The sequence below is a fragment of the Solenopsis invicta genome, chromosome 2 (assembly GCF_016802725.1).
Source record: "Solenopsis invicta isolate M01_SB chromosome 2, UNIL_Sinv_3.0, whole genome shotgun sequence".
Taxonomy (NCBI): Eukaryota; Metazoa; Arthropoda; class Insecta; order Hymenoptera; family Formicidae; genus Solenopsis; species Solenopsis invicta.
The window spans coordinates 20,922,133-20,944,073 of record NC_052665.1 but is presented as its reverse complement, the minus strand read 5'-3'; the positions used below and the strand labels follow the sequence as shown (position 1 = coordinate 20,944,073).

At 46.0% G+C, this 21,941-nt stretch overlaps 2 protein-coding genes across 2 annotated transcripts in view; both read left to right on the top strand.

The window, feature by feature from the left end:
- LOC113004950 overlaps positions 1-21,941 on the top strand; it is a 418,572-nt gene that overhangs the window by 52,863 nt on the left and 343,768 nt on the right. The gene's annotated exons all lie outside the window — the stretch shown is intronic.
- On the top strand, positions 19,345-19,965 carry LOC120356993. The gene has a single exon (XM_039446168.1). It carries the CDS (start codon positions 19,345-19,347, stop codon positions 19,963-19,965), a length of 621 nt encoding a protein of 206 aa, XP_039302102.1.

Genomic DNA, 21,941 nt, shown 5'->3' with positions numbered 1-21,941 from the left:
AGAAATAAAGAGGTCGCAAAAGGCTGGCCAGTCTTCATACCGTCCAAAAAACTAAAGTATGGAGATGCGAGATAACTTCATAGCAAGGGGAGCCGCTACCGCGACGGCGGGAGCAGCTGCTGCGACGGTAACAGCGGGCGCGGCGACTGCCAAATTGCACGGACCAATTATCGCACGTTTGTTGTTCAGATACTTGCCCTTTTGTATATGGTAAGAAATATCGGCCTTGAGCATCAAGTCCTCCGTCACATACTTGTGCTCTTCAAGATCGTCTCCGTACTCCATGAGCAACTGCTCATGATGTGTCACAAATTTACTTCAATAACCCTTCAACATCTGGAGGTGGGCTTCCATAGCCCGAGCGTTATATTCGTTTCTCCTGCCTTCTTCATATTTTCGTACGATCGCGAAAGCAGCCCAAACAAGTCGTGCTGTGCCTGCATGAGATCCTCCACCGGACTCATTTTTTACTGTTACTTACCGATGGGTAAGGTACTGCTTGCAGGATTCTCGTACCACGTCACCGACACTGCACTCACTCAAACACCGGCACCGGCAACGAAAGGATCCAGCTCGAAGGACCAACAAATGTGCGCAAGAGGAGTTGTAAAGAGAGCGAGAGGCGGTGATAAGAAAGAGCGGCGGAAGGCGACAAGGGCAAATGCCCGAAATAAAAGCTTCGAACAATTAAAGAAAAAGCCTTTTTTTTTATTTACTACACTTAACTTGTTTACTTGCGCGAATTTACAATATCTTGATCGTTTTCCAAATCTGAGTCCAAGAGATGTAAGCCGGACTGTTATTTCAAATACGTGTACGTATCGATTTTAAGAGTGCTAGATTACCTCGCAAACGACTGCGAAGCGCGCGCGATATTTGTGCCTTATATAAGGAACGATCCCCCTTGAAAGATCCCGGCAGGAATTCAGTAAATATGCGACGGTTACTGATTTCCGTAGATCTCTCGAGAAGGCTTGCTGTTATTGTTTGCCGAAAATGGAATTTCCTACTTGGCAACAGCATAGTTTTCCCGCTTGCAAGCAATGGTCCGCCGCGCAAGCGGGAAGAGCGCGGCTACGCGTTATAAGCGTGATGCGCTTGAATTCCCGTGATCTCGAACACTCGACATCTTGCTTGCAGGACAACCAGTAAAAACGTTCCAAATTTTTCCTAAAATTTTGTTAATACCAAAATGCCCCCCTGAATCACTTTGAGTGATAGACTCGTCGAAGCTCTCGTTAAGTGCGGCATGGCCGCCACGTTTTTCTGTACACGACCAGTGAATAAAGTCGGTTCTGCCATTGTACTCCTGGTGCGCAGTTAATTCCAGTTACCCTCCTTTCCGTCGGTACTTCCGGCTCCTGACACACGAGGGATCGTGACGAGATATTTCCCTTCCTAATATTTTCCGGCTCGCACGTTCTCCTCTCCTTTGTGAGGCGGGATTTTGAAAACCTTCCGGCCCGCTCTTACAGCTCTACATGCCCCCCTGGGCATTTGGTATTAACAAAGGGGATCCGCTTCCCCAAAAAGGGAATCAGGAGCTTTCTCCAAAATCCGATTAACCGAAACTCGTGGCACTATTGTTTGAAAAACCACAAAACGCAAATTTGAAGATTTCCATCTTCTACATTAAATTCCCTCCTTAATCTCAGGAAAATCCCACAAAAGCCAATAACTCTTAGCAGTTGTATCCCCCAACTCTTAACTAAATGGACGTCTCCTAACCTCCTTTCCTCAAAATAAGTCTACGATTGACAGATCTTCTAATTGAGCTTTCCTCCAATCAAATGATCCGATTTCCCCGAAGACTATTCTACCAACAAATTTCTCTCTATTAACGTCTTTTCTAAATTCTATCTTTTTTACAATAAACGTAAGAATTTTCAACACAAGGTCGCCTGGATAATGCATCAGCGTTACTATGTAACTTTCTTGCGCGATGTTAAATTTCAAAATCATATTCCTGCAGCCGTTCTAGCAAACGCGTTAATTGTCCCTCCAAATCCTTGAAGGACATTAACCAACGCATAGAAACATGATTTGCCTTAATTAGGAATTTACGTTTCTACAAATAATGGTAAAAAGTTTTAAATGAATGAACAACGGCCAGAAGTTCTCTCCAAATAACACAATAATTTCTCTCAGTTTTATTAAAAACTCGACTGTAATAAGCTAAAACTTCTTGCTTCCAATGTTGGAATTGAGAAAGTACCGCCCCTAAACCATGATTAGAAGCGTCCGTATCAAGAATGAATACCCCATCCACTCTTAGAAAAGACAAAATTGGAGAAAATATTAAATTTTGTTTCAACTTTTCAAACGCCTGCTAACACTTTTCATTCCAGACAAACTTTGTTAAATTTTCTGTGAGAACAAATAAGGGCTTCGCAATAAGCAAAATCCTTTTACAAATTTCCTAATAAGAACAAAAGCCTAAAAAACTGCGAATTTGATTTTTATTTCAAGGAAATGGCCAACACCTAATACACTCAATTTTCTCAGGATCTGAAGAAATTTCAATTTCAGAAACATGACTTAAATACTTTACTTTTTTACTAAATAAAGAACACTTCTTTGGATTTAATTTCAAATTTGCTTTTTCTAAAAAAAGGAGAACTTCTCTTAAATTTCCTCAAAATTTTTTTCCAAATATGATCACATCGTCTAAATATACCAAACAATTTTTGTTGGGAATTGGACAAAGAACTATTTCCATCAAATGCTTGAAAGTAGCCCGAGCATTGTAAAATCCAAAGAGCTTCACTGTAACGACCGTACTTCGCGCACGGACGGTTGGCGGTGCGGGAACGGGCGCGAAAGGTCGCCTGGAGGAATTAGACGTGTGTTTTAAGTTGGTAGATACACATACGTTTATTTCACGCGGTTAGTTTTACATCAATTTGGTACATTCACGGTTGCGGTTACTAGTACGCAGTACTATTAGCGGTACGAGGCTCTAGAAATCCGGAGATGGGATCAGGCGGTGATCGAGACGCGAATCTTAATTAGCCATCTAGACGCGCGGACGGACGTGACACAAAAACTCAGAATTTATCGATATATACAAGCTTGGTATACGCGGTACAGGAATCTATTTACAAATGCTGGGGCATACGCGGTAAGGGAATCTATTTACACAGGCTTCGGCGAGCGCATCTGTCGCGCGAGACGCGGTTCGTGGTATTGCGTCGGATGTTTTTCTCCGAATCGCGGCGGCCTTGCTATTGTGGCCGTGACGCTCGTGTGAAAAGCAGTGCATTGTGCGGTGAGCGCGGCGCGTACACGGATCCGTGCGTTGTTGTCGGTTCGTCGCGCGGCCCGTCGCGAGGCAGTTAATACCGCAAGTGATCGCCGGAGGACACCCCCTCCCGCCAAGTGCGCTTGGTGGAGGCACGGAGCACCGTATCCCCGTACGTGAGGTGGCGTCGGACTCGGGAGGCTTATCGGATGGAAGTTGCCTTTACGTCAAGTGACTTGACAGGGCCCTAGTTCCTCTTGAGCCCAGATCGACGAGTCGGGAAACGGAGCTAGGATTGGAGGCGGAAGCGGTTGCTAGCTAAGTGGCTTAGCAAAGACCGAGGCGCTCGATCTCGATGGCAACCTAGGACTTCCAGTCGGCGAACCGGCCAGAAGCGGATAAGGTCCTCCGGCGAACGTCGCCTTATATACCCGAGGATCGAGGCGAGGGGATGTGCGGCGTGTTACGGCGGAGTGGTCCGGCGGCAGCATCCCCGCCACTCGATCTCGGGTCTCTCGCTTCGGACCACGCGCGCAGAGCGTAGCTGCGGACAGCGCGGGAACGAGAGCGCGTGCGCGCGAAGACGAGAGCGCGGGAGCGATCGCTCATTTGCTCCGATATTACAATATTTATTAGGCGCTATGCGCCGTTTAACTGCCGTCCGGCGGATGTTCGGCCGGACAGTTTGGACGATTAGGCGGTCCGGGGGGGGTCGGAAGGCGGTTCGTTACAACTATAAATTGCCATAAACCATTATTAAAAGAAAAAGCCGTCTTTTCTTTATCCTGCAAACGAAACTTAACTTGTCAGTACCCACTCTTCAGATCTAAAGTACAAAACCAAGAATTTTCGGACAGACGGTCGTGCAAATCTTCTATCCGAGGGATTGGATAAGAATCTAGCTTTTTAGTTACAGCATTGAGCTTTCTAAAATCAACACAAAATCTAATTAAGCCATCCTCCTTCCTCACCAAAACAGCAGGAGACACTCACGGACTATGTGATTCCTGGACCTGAACACCCTGTTGTTTCATTTCAAATAAAACTTTGTCTACTTTCTTACGCATCTGCAAAGGGATGCGTCTAGGTGATTGTTTAATTGGTGAAGAATTTATAACATAGAATGCATTTTCAATGAACAATTCCCAGCAACGACGCTCTTTGCGAAAATATCCTGACATTCATCTAATAGTCCGGCAAATTTTTTCTTTTGAGAGACGTCCAAAGTATGAGATTGTTTTCGAAAAAATTCTGAAAGAAAATAAGGAACGCTAACACAAGAATTACAAACTTGCGAACATAAAAAATTCTTCTGATTTTCTTCTTTTTCACCGAAAACGAAAACAAACATTTTCTCTAGACCAATTTTTTTTTTAAATCTACTTCCAAAATACATTTATCACTGATTTTTGCTCAATAAACGAGAATTTCCAAAGTAAACTTCCCGATTTCCACTGACACATTAACTCTATAACTAACCGAAACTGTTTCCCCAGTTGGATAACACAATCGACTATCAAAAATTGAAGAAAAACGCTTGTTCTTCTCTAATAAATCCGATCTAAGTACAGACACATTGGAATTAGTATTGATTCTAAACAAACACTCTTGGCCGTCAATTCGTCCTTTACTACAAAAATCGTTTATTCTTTCTCTTATTCTATTTACACGGAAATTCTTTTCAGTCGGAGCCTTTTACTCTCTTGTCGAACTCATTCCGTAAAGTTCGACTAAACCGAGTTTCCTTTCTCTACAGAAGTCAAAGAAGGACATTCCGCGCAAAAATGTCCTACAACTCCGTTTTGCCAACACTCTTTCCGCACGTTCTCAAAATTTGTTTTGAAATTATTTCTCCCCTTAAAATTTTCATTTTTAACCTTTTTTTCCAAATCGATTTCCTTCTCCTTTCTTTCAAATTTCCGTGGAAAACTATTTTCTCGAATAACCTTTACAGCCATTGCCCTCTCTATAGCGGCTCTCAAAGAAGACTGAGTTTCTAACTGTAGCGTTTGCTTCACGAAACTATCTGATAATCCCGCAATGAATTGCGCGCAAGCAATTTTGTCCCGAACTTCAGGAGAACATTCTGAATAAGCTAAACGTGACAATCGCTCAATATTCTAATCAAAAGTAGGCAGATCTTCACCAAAGTTTTGTGAAGATTATCCACTCCAATTAGTGAATTGAGTATAAAATGTTTGCGCCATATGTCCTTCCCCAAAACGTAACTCGAGCTTAGATTTTATTTCTCCGTAACTTAAATCTTTTAGTTCTGTTACTCCGTCAACAATTGAACGCGCTTTTCCCCGTAAATTTGAAGCTAATGCGATCACTTCAGTACAATCTACCTAATTATTCGCCTGCGCGATCAATTCAAATTGCGTTAAATATTTGCGCAGCGGAACACTCTCGTCAAAAATATCTGGTTTTAATTTCAAATTAACACTCGCGTTAATACTGGATTTCCGAAGAATCTCCGCGGTTGGAGAACAAAAAGGGAAAAGTAATAACTAGCTTTGTTGTGCTTGTTGTATCTGTTGGAAAGCATCCATTTAAACACAGTACAATTAGACACAGCCAATCACAGTGAGTGGTTCCTAGTAATTTTTTTCTGTTCAAGCGCTGTGGGTGGGTCCCGATAGCGCACATCCCGATAGCACACAAACCACTCACAATGGCAGATGCCTAGAGATTTTCCGTAGGTTGGGTTAGATAAGTCAATATGATTGGTTGGTGGGCTATCGGGATGTGCGCTATCGGCACCCACCCAAGCGCTGTGAATGATTTGTGTCCGATTGTACTGTGTCCAAATGAATGCTTCCCATATCTGTTCACAAAGTTTATCCTCGTGCTGCTGAAAACGGAGACGGTCCTCTTTCATCTTACGGAGCTCCTCTAACGCAGCACGCAATAACTCCGCAGTGTTCGTCGTTTCGTTACCGACCGTCCGCTCTACGACATCCTCCGTCGTTCGCTCGACATCACCCGAAGACCGCGTGCATGGACGTTCATCATCTCCTATAGATCGTTCAGTCCTTGCTGAGGAGCGCGTGCATATTCCTCTCCTTGGAGAATTCATTAAAGCCATAGCGTTGATTTTTTCAAGAAAACAGTCCTAAAACGATCGGACGAGTCCCCAAAATGTTATGACTGAAGAAATCGTAACGTACTATCCCACTCGCGCACTACTATAACAAGCGCGTTCGCAAATAAAGAGCAGAGTTACATTTTAAGAATAACTTTATTAATTTGACAAGCTGGCAAACCAAAAGTCAGAACACAACAACAACCCGTCGCTAACGAATGACAGTTTCTTTTGTTAATTAATCGAAGCCAAACAACATTCACGCGATATTCAAATATACACGGTCGTAACACTACAATCTACAAAGAAGGCCACCAATTTAGGCCACCCTCTCTGTACTTAGCTGCCTGTTTACCAGAGAGTTTGGCACATACTATATATTATCTATTGTCCCCATTCCTTTCCTAAATCCCGTTTGATTTTGTGGCACTTTATTTCCTTTTTCTATCTTTCTCTCCATCCTGTCTGCTATTATCGTTGCGTAGATCTTGTATTGTAACCATCTTCCGACTTCCCCCCCACCGCCTAACCGGCCGAGCTGTCCGGCCAAACAACCGCCGGACGGTAATTATTGGCGCATAGCGCCTAATATAATCGAAAACCGAGCAAGCGAACGCTTCCGCGCGCTTCGCATCTCCGTGCGCTGTCGTTCCGTCGCCATCCGCAGCCACGCTCTACGCGCGTGGTCCGAAGCAAGAGACTCGAGATCGAGTAGCGGGGATGCTACCTCCGGACCGTTTCGCCGCAACACGTTGCACATCTCCTTGCTTCGATTCTCGGGTATATAAGGCGGCTTTTGCCAGATGAAGAGGACCTTGTCCGCTTCTGGCCGGTCCGCCGTGCAGAAGCTTCCCAGATTGAGAAAGAGATCGAGCGCCTCGGTCTCCGTCAAGACACTTTACCCCCGACCGCTTCCGATACCATTCCGACTCCACTTCCTTACTCGCCGCAACGAGCTCAAGTAAATTTGGGCCCTGTCAAGCTACTTGACGCAGAGCAATTCCGACCGCATCCCGAGTCCGGCGCATGCGTAAAGGGGTACGGTGCTCCATGCCTCCACCAAGCGCACTTGGCGCGGGGTAGTGCCGCACGGCGAATTACATTAAGCGGTATTAACCGCCTCGCGACGGACCGCGCGAAATCAAACACAAAAACACGGAACCGTGTGCGCACCGCGCCCCGCCGTATCGCACCACGCGCCGCGTCACGCTTGCAACACGTTTTTCACGGTCACAATAACAAGGCCGCCCGAGTTCCGGGAAAAGAGCTCGACGCCGTTCCGAGAAACGCGTCTCGCAAAGCAGGTGATTTTGTAAATATACCTGTAAATAGATAGCTGTATTTCAACCGCGAATATATTGTCACGTCCGTCCGCACGCTTTCGTTTACTATTATAAGTTGCACGTTAATTACCGTACGGTTTTATCTTCGTATTATTGTAATCACATTGCCAACTCTATTTCGCACTATCAGACTTGTGTTTATGATACTTATGTTTATTTCATCACGCTTACTCAATATCAAATAAATACTCTCAGTTTTGCGAACACCCCAAACGAAATCTAGTTCCTTCAGTCGACCCTTGCGCCCGTTCCCGTACCGATCATCGTCCGTGCGCAAAGTACGATTGTTACAGTATAAAGACAGCATCCACGTCACTCCTCTGTAGTCCTCCACCTTTTCCCCCTCCCCCTTCTTCCTTATTGGAACAATCATTCCCTTGCTCCTGTGCTTGATTTACTCCTCGTTCTTCCATACTTTATCGCATATTTTCCAAATTGCTCCCTCCAATCTTTCCCCTCCATAACTCCACCTTCGCCCGGTATCTCGTCCTTCCCCTTGCCTTTCCCTCTCTTACCCTTCTAATTGCCCCCTTTATCTCTTGAGAGCTTCTCTTAATCCTTTCTTTTTTCTCCTCTTGTCTTTCTCACTACTTTCCCTTCCACCCCTCTCAGCAGTTCCTTCAAGTACTCCACTCAGTCCTCCATCCCAATCTCTTCATTTACATTCCTTCTCCTCCTTCTTTCTCTATTTATCACCTCCCACATGTGTCTTCCTGTCCTCCTCGCCCTTTTTGCTACTTCTGTCCACTTCTCTCTTTCTTTTTCTTTTTTCCTTTGACATAATTTATTGTGCTCTCTTTTCGCTTCTCTATACTTCTTTCCTCCTACCATTTTCTCCTCCACCCCCTCAACCCTTTCCACACCTTTCTTTTACTCTTTTTACATTCCAGGTCCCACTATTCTCTTCTTTCACCCCTTTTATCCTCCTTCTTCCCCCCCTCTCATTGTCAGTATCTCCTGCACCTCCTTCAATTCTTCTCAGCCCATGCTGACTCAACTCCCCTTTTTCTCCTATACCTTCTCCATTCTCTCCCCAAATTCCTTCTTTCCTTCTTCCGATCATCTTTATTTCCTTTTTCCGTTCCCCTCTTTTCTCCCTTTTTTTTCAATTCCTACTACCAACGGAAAATGGTCAAATTCCACCGTATCCTTTACCTTCATACTCAACTCTTTTTCTCAAACCTCATCCTTCCTCATTACATAGTCCAGAACCAAGTCTCCTCGTCCCCCTGAATATGTCTATTCCCCCTCTTCGTCTTTCTTCCCACAACCATTAAATATGTACCATCCCACCTCCTCCAACTTACTCACTAAAAATCTTCCCTCCATATTCATTTTTTTGTCTTTTGACTTTCTCCTCTTCTCCTCCTCTCTCTCATTTCTCTCTTTCCACCATCCTCCCATTTCCCCCGTTCTTGCATTGTAATTCCCTTTTACCAGTGTTCGTACTCCCTCCTCCCTCTCTTCTGGCCAACTTTTAATTAACTCCTATTTTTCTTTTAAATCCCCGTAACTATAAACGCCCACTATCCTGTATATCGCCGTTCCTAATTGTACTTTCCCTACCATCAAACCCTCCATTAACTTTTTGTTTTCCCTACCTATTATGTCTATCTCTATCCTTACCGCCATTAACATCCCACCCAGGAAACGACAAACAAAAAGGAGAACAAGCGTGATAAATGTATATGAAATGAGAAGACGCGAAAGAAAACAAGAAACAGCGGTCTGAGAGGATAGAGCGAGATCGACAATGAGGAGTTGGCATGGGAGAGATAGAGTGAGAGTTCGTAAATAAATTCATTGAGTCTTTGCAAAACAATTAATAGTCTCACTTTATTAAAATGTCAATGAAAGTTCAGAACACGCGACAGTGTCTGGAGCGTGAACACAGCTCAAATCAATAAAACGCACTCACGAACACTACGCGGAACGAGAGATCTCCGATCATCAGTGACGGTGCAAAACGTTTGGTGCTCTCAGCGATACGTCAGAACAGCGTAATTGTTTCTTCACAATCAATATTGTAACAATTTATGCACAACGCAAGTTCGCGTTATTGAGTCCGTTTTCCCGTGACACTTAAAGTTCGACGCAATTGTTTGCTGACTATCTCGCGGACGCGATCTTGTTCGAACGACTTCTCTTAAACTTCTGCCCGGGAATCGGCAGGAATTTGGCTTGCTCCCAAATTTTCCTATCCGAAAGGGAGCAACCGATATTCTAAACCGTTCGGTCGGAAACCGCTTCACGCTTTATCTGCGTGTGAATATAGAACTTCAACGCACCCGTAAATATTTCATTGAAATCGGTTCACGTGGAAAACTCATGCAAACGAGACTGATTTCGAACGGCTCAATATTCACAATATGAATACTGAGAACGAAATAGAAATAACGATGCTAAATTTGAAATACTTATTTAATTTTAAATAGACGCAAACAATTTGCTAAACAAAATTGCAAAAAAGTAAAATACTAAAATATAATAGCGTGAATCTAATTTAACTTTAATTTGCTATAATTCTTAATATACCGCTTGTTTCGAAACCATCTTTTCAAAAAATATGCTATTGATGAAGGAACTAAAAAGAATTTTGAGTGGTTTACTGAGGCGAGCGGAATGTCGAGTAGACATAGGATTTTCATGAAATCGGGAACATGAAAGCGATTTATGCTGTAGATTTCAGGCTCTTGATATCAATGGAAAGAAGACACAACTTACTTATAGGCCGCTTATATTCGGACGCCGCAGTCTTTACCGTAAGCTTGTGATTTAATCCGTCTTGACACGGGTGACATCGTATTATGCGCGCGAGCTCACATTTACATGGAGAAAGCAGAAAATTGCGCAATAAGACGAGTTGACCGACGCGGATCTCCATTGTGGCAGGTCGTTTGACGCGTTGCTGCAATGTATTGTCATAGTCGTTATGCCATAACTTCCAGAATTTTTCAGAGATTTAACGTACGAATTGCCAGCGGGACAATCTATTCTCGCGTAAGTCAAGAACGGAAGGTTTGGGAACTGCCGTCAAGGCCGAACCTATGAAAAAATGCCCAGGAATGGGCAGCTCATAATTATTGACCAAGTCGTTAAGCGCACTAAGAGGTCGCGAGTTCAGACAGGCCTCTACGTTACATAGCACCGACAACACAACGGAAATGGTGCTTCACACTCGTCAAATAACTCGTCAACGAGCTCTAATTGGATAGCACCCGTCGGCATACAAATGAAGATCGCGATGTAAGTTTTTCGCGATGCAAGGCTGCGACCGGAAATGGGTTGAACAAGTACCAGCGTAATCTAGACCGCAGTTGAGAAAAAGGCGTGCGGGGGGAGTTACTCGCAAAAGGAAGCATTCATTGGAACACAGTACAATTGGACACAAACAACTCACAGCGCTTGAACAAAAAAAAATTACTAGGCACTACCCATTGTGATTGGCTGTGTCTAATTTTACTGTGTCCAAATGGATGCTTACCACTCGCAATCGAAGCAAATTTTTCATTAGTTGAGAGAGAATTGCGGCTTTTTCGCTCGTACAATTTACATAGCGAAAAATTGTCTGCTTTACGAGATTTCGGGCGCGCAGTACCCAGTTCTGCCGCCATAGAGTAGCAAGCGTTAATTGTAATCCCGCATGGAGCAATTTTACATGTACGTGACGCAAAATTAACGCGACTAATGGGTGCGAGGCTAGAACAATCGGATGTTTGTCGGAAAAAGAAAGCGGCGCGTGCAAAAGTTGCCCGCCAACACGGATTAATTTATTCTCGCTGAGGAACGGATTGAGCAATAGAATGGAGTTTTTGAAGAAATGGCTTTTGAAGAAAAAAGCTCCGCTTGAATCCGTCAAAATAAGAATTCTTTTGGTAGTTGATATTTGCGAGCTGACAATGCCACCGTGCTTTTATTGAAGTGGCCGACGGGACTCGGTTGCTTTCGAATTTTGCAAATAAAACGCATTATGTACGCTGTTGCACGGATTAAGCGCGGCCAAGTTAAAAAGCGCATTGTATCGTAAAATTGTAATTGAGCTCCGTCGATGCCAAATGAAAATGAATAAGTTCCTTTTGTTTAATCTGAGTATTAAATGCATTCGAGAGAGAAGCAGACATCGAACGTCGGACTGCGTAGCCACAAAGGGCCGCACCACTAGAGCGGGTGAGATCGAAAAAGAAATTCGGCAATTCCGCGAGATGCGCAATCGGTGGGGTTCTCATCAGTGGGAACGTGGTTTCACACCGCGCGCGGAATGGGCAATTGTATTTCTGAAACGCAATTTGCAATAAATGTTTTTTACTTAGCAGGTTGTTGAGTAACCCACGCTAAAACGACAGTTGGGTCTGTTCAACAATAGCACGGAGAAGCGGTGAGACCAAAAGCGGTTTGCACAAATTCGAATTACCGAGCCAGCAGCATGGCTGCACATAGCTCCAGCCGAGAAATACTGAATCTGCATCAGAAACGAAACTTAATTGGAGCGACCTTTGATTTGCCAATCAGCAAGTGAATAGACACGTTATCAGAGTGAGAGATAAGACAAAGATACACGGCTGCAGCGTATGCATGAGTGGACGTGTCGGAAAATTCATGTAATTTGCAGCGGATAGTGTCGGATTCTCGCTGAATCCATCGATTCAATTGGAGGTCGTGGAGTTCGGTAAGTAAACCTTGAATGGCTTCCCACTGTTGTAGGACGTCAGTCGGAAGGACATTGTCCCAATCGAGTTTCAACTGCCACAACCGCTGCAAAAAGATTTTGGCTGCAATTGTGACCGGAGTGCACCACTCCATGGGATCGAACAATTTCGCGACGTATGAGAGAATAGAACGCTTCGTGTTTGACACAGACGGAGGGTGAGTGACGGTAAATTTGAACATGTCGGAAGATGGGCTCCAAATTATACCCAAAATTTTAAGGCTTTTGTCAACGTGCAGGATACGATCGCATGCGAAGCCATGATTATCGATTGCTATATCATGTAGCAGAAAAGCTGAATTGCTAGATCATTTTCTCAACTCGAATCGCTCCCGACCGAGCAAGGCGCAGACTTGATCGCGAGTTTGTCTAAGTAGTGGAATGTCATCGGCGCCGAAAAAAACATTATCGTAGATGTTTTTTTGCAAGATTGGCGCGGCAAGAAAAAACGAGCTGCCCTCATCATGTATGAAGTTGCTTAAGTACCCGAAGAGTGAGAAAAGGCACGTACGCTGTCCTGTATATGACCGTGGTTAACTGATACGCCTACACGGGACAGAGTCGCTCCACAATATTTGCTGGAAGTTGACGTCACGCGAGTCAACACGGATTTGGCGGTATATTTTTGCAATGTCCGCCCCGTATACATACCGAAATTGCCACCATCGCAAAATCACAGCAGGCAACTCCGTTTGGAGTTTTGGTCCTGCTTGCAAATGATCATTCAAAAAAGTTGAATTTGTCGTGCGACTGGATGCATTGAAAACAACTCTCAGTCGCGTAGTGACACTGTTATCTCGGATGACAGGGTGATGCAAAATGTAAACGTGTTGAGCGGAGGGCATCAAATCTGTAACTTTGCGCATATGGCCGAAAGCCTCGTATATGCGCAAGAAATCACCATACACCGAAGTGAGAACGGAGTTCAAACGTAAACGCCGGTAAAGATTGGATAGTAAACGCTCAGCAACGGCATGCGACTTACCAATATCGATTGATGGTCCGCGTTTGAACGGCAAGCGCACGACGTAACGACCGTCAGCATCGCGCGAATGCGTAGTTGAGAAATGGTTTTCACACTGTTGTTTTTCTGGGCTAAGAAGTGCTCGGCGCGGCACTTCTTTAACTTCTCAGAATAATCTGAGGTCTTGATCAAGATTGTCCGCGCAATGCTACACAGTAATCGATCGATGCGGCAAACCGGAATCTGACGTAGGACCTGTGAGGGCCCACCTGAAGATCATCTCCTGGGCAATCGGTTGTCCGCGCTTTCCCCGTTTATACTCCGTCAAGAAACAGTTCGGGATAAAGATCCGCACCGAAAATGAGTTCACTTGGTTCGACACAGATGGGAGTCGGATCCGTAAGATCAAGGCCCTAAAGATAACTTAAATCGCATTGAGGGCGTGCCGGTAATAGCCAGTATTTCGTTAAAACGGAGAGAATCGACGCGGCTGTCCTTATTAACGGAGTATTATTGTTATTGATCGGAGCAATCTTGATTGGAGTGGCAAAACGACAAGTGCCCGCATTTACGGCGCCGACGGCCAAAATCGAGAGGAGCAGTCGAAACCATGGCAACCTTAAATTTTGTGCGAGACGCTCTGTGACAAAAAAAAATTTCTGAACCTTAATCAAGAAGCGCTCGCACATTGAGTGTACGACCTGACGGTGAAAGAGCAAGTTGTAGCGAGTAATACATTCTTGCGCGTGGTTGTCGCTGCCATCGAACACAACGTTGTCACCAAGTTGCTTTCTTTTTTTTCTAACGTTACGTTTAACGCGGTTGTTGAGTTGCTAGAAAAAGAAGAGGTCGAGTTAAAATGCAACATCGAGTGGTGTTTATTTTGGCAGAATGGACATGAATATTTGCTCGGGCACGCATGTACTGTGTGTTTTGAGCTTAAGCAGTTAACACAGTGATTTGTCGCTTTAACGATTTCAGACCACTATTTTAGACCGCTGACTCGGCGTCTTCTTCACAAATAGCGGACATTTACTCATAAAATGAGCCGTTTGACACAAGGGGCACAGTAATTTAGATACGGTCGATGAAGCGCTTGAGACTTTTTGCAAATGCATTTTTTTCGTTTTCGACGATGCTAATTCTTTAAGCGCGCGAATCCGCATTTCCAGGAACCGATCAAGATCCTCGTACAGCGAAATTTGCGGATCCTCATCGGTTTTTAACCACCATGCCTTTCGAGTTGCATGATTCAGACTTTTAGTCACACAGTGAACGAGAATGTTATTTGAGACCGAGAATGAGCATTTCTTCATGTGAACGATTTAGCGCTTTCAATGATGTGATTAATCGATTTGCCTTATCGCGGAGTTCGTTGAGCTCGATCGCGAATTCGCGCGTCGCCGTCGGAAGATCGAATAAAGCAGATACATGCACCTCGACTGAATGGCGCTTATTGTCGTAGCGCGAGACGAGTGTCCTCCACGCTATCTCAAAATTAGCCGCGGTAATTGGAATAGATTTAACTATATCTAACGCGCGACCGGTGAGGCTTGATGCCAAAAAATGCATACGCAAAAATTGAGTGAGATCTTTATTCTGAATAATAAAAGAGTTAAAACAATCTCGAAAATTCTCCTATTTGTCTAGGTTCCTGGAAAATGACAGGAGTTTAACCGGCGGTAAATGCGTGAGCAAAAATGATCGATCGGCGCTACTTATCGATTGCAGCGGAGACGACGACGTCAACGGCGCAGATTTACCTTACTCGAGACAGTCGGCCATGTCCAGCGTCTCTTTGTAGACTTCCTGATGAAGGTTGAATATGGTATCTTTGAAGTAATTGATGTTGGCACGCTTTTCTTCCGCGATTGTCTGCAAGAGGATGCCGTGGTTTTCCCGGCATTCCGCCCAGGACTCCTTCAACATTGTCCGTTGCCGAATTTTAGCGGCCGTATAATTATTTCGGTCAATATTTTGAAGTTGGTGAGAGCTCGCTCGATAGTCTGCAGCAGAGTGATCTGCCACGCCATATGTTATGGTGTTTCGGTTATGGTGATATTTGCCTTGAATTGCCCTTGCTCCAAGAGAGACTTCCGGCACCACGTTGTAGTGGAGGGTCACAAAACAGATTCGTACAGAATCACCCCGATCCGGTTCGAAGGACCAAAAATTATGTTTGCTTTGCCAGCTCGAGTTTGGCGGAACGAACGGTTGATTCCGCTCCGCGAGAACGCGGGATGTGCGTGCAAGAAAGAAGCACTTATGAGCAACGCGCTTAGGAAAAAAGAGAACGCTTGACTGAGTACAGACAGGAGAGTGAATGAAAACGTTCGGGCTAAAATAAGAAAGCGGCAAACGAAAAGGAGAACGAGCGTGAGGATAAGTGTATATGGAATAAGAAGGCGCAAGAGAGAACAAAAAACAGCGGTTTGAGAGGATGGAGCGAGACCGACAATGAGGAGTTGGCACATGAGAGATAGAGTGAGAGTTTGTAAATAAATTTACTGAGTCTTTGCACAACAATTAATATTCTTACTTTATTAAAATGTCAATGATAGTTCAAAACAGGCGACAACGTCTGGAGCGTGAACAAATTGATAAAACGCATTCGCGAACGCCATGCGGATCTCCGATCATTGGCGACGGTGCAAAACGTTTGGCGCTCTCAGAACAGCGTAATCGTTTGTTCACAATCAACGTTGTAACAATTTATGCACAACGCAAGTTTGCGTTATCGAGTCCGTTCTCCCGTGACACTTAAAACACGGCGTAATCTTTGGCTAACTACCTCGCGGACGCGATCTCGTTTAAACGACTTCTCTCAAGTTTCTACCCGGGAATCGGCAGGAATTTGGCTCGCTCCCGAATTTTTCTATCTGAGAGGGGGCAACCAATGTTCTAAACCGTTCGGTCAAAAACCGCTTCACGCTTTTTCTGCGTGCAAATGTAGGGCTTCAACACACCTGTAAATATGTTATTGAAATCACGTAGGAAACTATGCAAACAAGACTGATTTCGAACGGTTCGATATTCACAATATGAATACGGAGAACAAAACGGAAATAACAATGCTAAATTTGAAATACTTATTTAATTTTGAATAGTCGCGAACGGTTTGCTGAACGGAATAGCAAAGAAGTAAAATACTAAAATATAATAGCGTGAATCTAATTTGACTTTAATTTGCTACGATTTTTAACACATACCATAGCCCTTTTCCTTTCCTTTGTTTTGACTATCCCTTTGAACTTCCACCTGCTCTGTCTCTCTTTCCATGTCAAATCCTCCCCTATCCATATGTCACCCCCTCTCCGCCCTCTCTTCTTCCTTATTATTCTGTCTATCTCCGTCCCTGACTGCTAACCCGTCCCATTCTCCCTCTCTTGCTTTCACTTCTCTGAGGATATTTCCTTGATTTTTTCTCCTACGTCCCCCTCCCCCCCTTGAAACCTTTCACCACTACATTCTTTTTCCTCTTCAGTCTCTCTTTCCTCTTCCCTAATCCTTTCCAATTTTTTCAACCTTTCTTATATCTCCGCCCTTCCTGTTTCTCCTCTACCTCTCTCTTCCTCACCCCTGTATTCTAATCGCCTCAATCTCCTCTCCAGATCCTCTACCTTTTTCCCACTTCTCTCCTGCCATTATCTTTTCTCCTTTTTTTTCCAATTTTCCTAATCTCTTCTCCATCCTTTCCCTCTCCTCTCTCCAATCCTCCTTCCTCTTTCTCATATTCTCCAGTTCTACCATTAAAACTGTCATCCTATCTTTCATTCTGTCTTCCATCCTCGCTCATTTTCCTTTAAATTCTTTCATCCATTTTTTTACCATTCCTATCACCTTTAACTCCTCCCCTTCCTTTCCTAGCAATCCTGGCGTCTTTTTACTTCTGTTGAAAACCTTCAGCTTCCTCCATCCCTGTTTGCCCTATATCTTCCCCTTTTTTTGCTTTCACTTTTGTCTTTTTTTCACATGTTCAGTACTCTCAGACTTCCCGAACGTTTCTTCCCCCCTTCCATTTTTTCCTGTCCCCGTTCCCTCTTTCTCCATCTATCTACTTTACTTTTTCTTCCTCTTCTTTTCTACGCTTCTCTCTTCGAGTCTGTATTCTATCTTGCCTTGTACTTTCTGCTCTTGCGTACGCGCCATTTTGTTCCCGCCGCTACGCCTTGAGCGCCACTCTACACTCTTTTCTTGCTCTGCGCCTGCACGCTCGCGCTCTTCTTTCTTTCCCTTTCTGCCTTCCACTTCTCCTCGCCCTCTTTGTACTCTCCACACTTCCTAACCTCTCATTCTCTCAGTTTTTTCTCGCTCTCTCTCTCTCTTTCTCTCTCTCTCTCTGACTTTTTCCACCGGGAGACTTTCGATATTGTGGCTATGTCGGAGACTTGGCTTAAGCCTCATGTTCCCGACAACTTCGTCTCCCTTCCCGGCTATCGCGTCATTCGACGCGACCGCGAGGGGAGGGGGGGAGGGAGGATTGGCGTTTACGTGCGCGGCGACATCGGCGCTTCTATCCTTGCAGCGTCCCCTGGTCCCTACAACTGCCAGCCTGAATACATGCTGCTTCGCGTCTCCCCAAAGGCTTCCCGTCCTTTCCTTCTAGCCGTCATCTATCGACCTCCCAAAGTCGGTCATCTTTCCATCTTCCAAGCCGACTTTGAAAAATTCCTTCCCTCTTTCCGCAACGCAGTCATCATCGGAGACTTTAACATCGACACCAACCGCTCCACTCACGACACGGAATCTCTCTTGGATTTCTGCTCCACCAATCATCTTTTTTTCGTTCTCTTCGGCAACACTCACCATACCACCACCTCTCATACTAGAATCGACCACTGCCTCGTTAGCAGCCTCTCTCTCGTAACGTCTCACCATCAACTTCCAGTTCCGTTCCTGTCCAACCACGACCTCATCGAGGTGTCACTCAACTTTCTCATCCATCGCCTCCCTCCTCGCCTTGTCACCATCCGCGATCACTCCAGGACCGACTTACAGACTCTCCACAGTCTCCTGCTATCTCCCAACTGGCTACGCATCCGCAATTTCTCCCATGTCGACAACATGGTTCTCGCTTTCTGTCAACTCATTACCTCTGCTCGTGACGAACTCTTCCCGTTAAAATCGTTCATAGCGAGGAGACCTCCCGCCCCTTGGATAAACGACATCATCCGTGATCTCCTGCGTAGGCGGGACGTAGCTAGGAGAGCTTTCCTCCGCCTCCCCTCTCCCTCGAGGAGGGAAACCTTTTGAGTGCTCCGCAACCAAGCCAAGGCCGCTATTAAGTCCGCCAAAAATACTTACTTGACTAAAAGGCTTGGCTCGACCTCCAGCGCAGCACGATTATGGTCCGACTTGCGCTCTCTGGGCCTCGCTAGCGCTGGGACCCAGTGTCCGCATCTAAATGTCTCCCTAGAAATCCTGAACTCCTTCTTCTCCTTAGCTTACCTCGCCTCACCCGACCCCCCTATCCCGCCGCCAGGCTCTCTTCAAATCTCTCCCTCTAGCCCACCCTACTCTTTCTCTCCTCTTCCTTGCTTCTCTGTCTCTTCCTCGCCTCTAGCCGACCCTTCCACCTTTTACTTCCTTCATAGTACACCCGACGCTCTGTTGCGTGCTCTGCGCCACAGCACCTCCAACTCTTCCGGACCCGACGACATCAATCGTCGCCTCATCTTAATGTGTCTTCCGTGCATCTTTACTTTCATCCTTGATATCTTTAACCGGTCCTTTACCACTTCCTCCTTTCCCTCCTCCTGGAAACTCTCTCACATTATTCCACTTCCCAAATCCAAGCATCCCTCCGAACCTTCCCATTTCCGCCCTATATCCTTGCTTTGCTTCCTGTCCAAAGTGCTCGAACGCGTTGCCTTCGAGCAACTTTCCTCCCACCTATTGACCTACAACCTTCTTGATCCTCTCCAAACCGGCTTCCGAAGGGGGCATAGCACACAAACGGCTCTACTGAAGCTGCTCGACGATGTGAGACTGGCCATCGATAAAAGGATGGTCACTTTGCTCGTCCTGTTCGACTTTACAAAGGCCTTCGATACGGTCTCCCACAAGCTCCTTCTTCGTAAGCTGTGCTCCTTCCGCCTGTCTCCCTCCGCCTGCCAATGGGTGCGGTCCTACCTTACGGGGCGTCACCAGCGCGTGCGTGGCCCGGACGGCTCCTTCTCGTCTTGGATGCCTGTTCTCGCCGGGGTCCCCCAGGGCTCGGTTCTCGGCCCCCTGCTCTTTTCACTCTTCATTAACGATCTCAGATCCGTCCTAAAACATTGCAACCACATCCTGTACGCGGACGACCTTCAAATTATATTCACTTTCCACCTGCTGAAATTGACGCCGCTCTCGCTAAGGTCAGAGCGGACATTGCCGCAATCGAGTCCTGGGCCCAGAACAACTTTCTCATCCTTAACGCTCGCAAAACCAAATCCATGCTCCTGGGGTCCTCTAAATTCATCAACAGCATCCCCTCCTCTCGTATCCAACTTCACCTCAACGGTGCACCAATTGAAACAACCGACAAGGTCACAAATCTCGGCATCTGTCTATCCAGCTCTCTCAGCTGGTCGGAACAAGTTCGCGGCACCTCGAGCCGCGTCAACGGTATCCTTTGGCGGCTAAAAGCTTTCTCCGGCTGCCTCTCCTTGCGCCTCCGTACTCAGCTCGTCACGGCTCTCATCTTCCCCGTCTTTGACTACTGTGCGGCCCTCTTTACAGATTTAACGGGGCAACAAAAACTAAAGCTAAGACGCCTAATGAACTCATGCGTGCGGTTCATTTACAATCTTCGCAAGGATGAGCACATTTCGGGGTACTACGAGAGGTTGGGGTGGCTCAGCTCTGACGACAGGAGGGAGTATCTCACATGTTGCCTCCTATTCTCTATCATCCTTAATTCGTCTCCCCCCTATCTCTCAGAAAATTTCCGTCCTCTTCACCGCCCTCTCTCACACCTGCGCTCCTCCCCCTCCTCTTCCCTCGATCTTGCCATCCCCTTCTGCCGCACCTCCACCTACCAACGTTCCTTTCATTCGACCGCATGCTCTCTTTGGAACAATCTCCCTCCTGCCGTCAGGGAGACTGCCTCAACTAGTGCCTTTAAGCGCTCGCTCTTCGGCTATTTATTGAGCCGGGGTCGTGCTATAATCCCTCCCCCCCCCCGCCAGGCACATAGCGCTCTTCAACTTCACTCACTACAAACATTACTATCACCTATATGTTATTTCATTTGTTTTGTTTTGTTATTACAGAATTATTATATAGTTTAGTTATCTCAGTTATATCTACTTATTCTTTGCAGCTTAGTATTCTCCTGCAATTTCGTTTGTTCTTAGTTTGTAAGTGATATTATTGTTACTCTCTACGTTTTTCTGTACTTCTGTGCGTCCTTAGAGGGCTTGCCCTAGGACAGAATAAATGCTTATTCATTCATTCATTCATTCTCTCTCCCCCTCTCTCTCTCTGCCCTGGAATGTGAAATGACGTGTTTCATTTCTGCTCCGCCGTTTTTTCAACGTTTTGTTGCTGTTCTCTGCCCCGCGAAGCCGTTTGTCGTGGACCGTCTAATTGTGGACTTCTCGGCTTGTCATCTGCATTATTGTCCTTGGTTTTCTGAAGTGCTATCTCTGTGGCCTAACCTAGTTCTGTTGCTGTTGGCTATTCGGCATTGCTTCGTGCACGTGCTATCCGCCTGACGGGTCCATTTGTTTGCTGCTCTTGTCTGTGCGCGCCGTCGTCTACAGTCCGTTCGTGTGTCGCTCGCCAATCGGTTTTGAACAATGACTCTCGCCTGTGTAGCCTGTAAACGTTTCATCGCTGTAGCCGATGCGCTGTGCTGTGACTGCGATCCCAAACATATTTTCAATGGGGCCTGCGCTCGCAACCGCCAGGCCTCTGCTCCGAGCTTTCTTAATGCTCCGGGCTCCACTGTGCTATCCTGTCCTACCTGTCGGAAGCAGGGTGTTCACGGAAATCTTTCCGACTCTCGCGGTTTCGCGCTCGTTGATAGTGAATCGGTTTCAGCCGTTTCTTCTCTTGAGCCTGATTTTATCAGGGATCTCTTCGCTGTAGTACTAGCCAAGATTGAGGGCGTCCAGCGCATCTTACAGGATTTTCCCGTGCTAAGGGAGCAACTTCAGAATCTTCCTGCGATCAGAGCGCAGCTGACCTCGTTGGAGCGTAGCGTTCATCAATCATTGGGTGTCATCTAGGCTAAAACTGAGGAGCTTGCGGGTACTGTGCGCCGAGTTGATGCGGGGCAAGCCAGTTTGGATGCCCGCGTTCGGGCTTTGGAGGCGCGACCTTCCGGCGGATCAGTTGCGTCTACTTCCGCTTTCGAGGAGCGCATCGAGGCGCTTGAGCGCGCCAGGCTTAGCAGCGAGCTCATCATATTCGGCGCAAAGGAGATCCCTTCTGAGAATACTCGCGCCGTCGTTGCCGACATCGCCTCTGTGTTGGGAGTTGCTGCCCCTCTCGGCGAGATTTATACCTGCGTGCGTATTCCTACCAAGAGAAATCGCCCAAGATCGATTATCGTGAGGCTGTCTTCTGACGAGGCTCGCGACCGATGGATCGACGGAAAGCTAGCCAAGGGAGTT

Coding starts and splice junctions, on each gene's coding strand:
- LOC120356993 (XM_039446168.1), top strand. CDS start 19,345: ATGGTCACTTTGCTCGTCCTGTTCGACTTTACAAAGGCCTTCGATACG.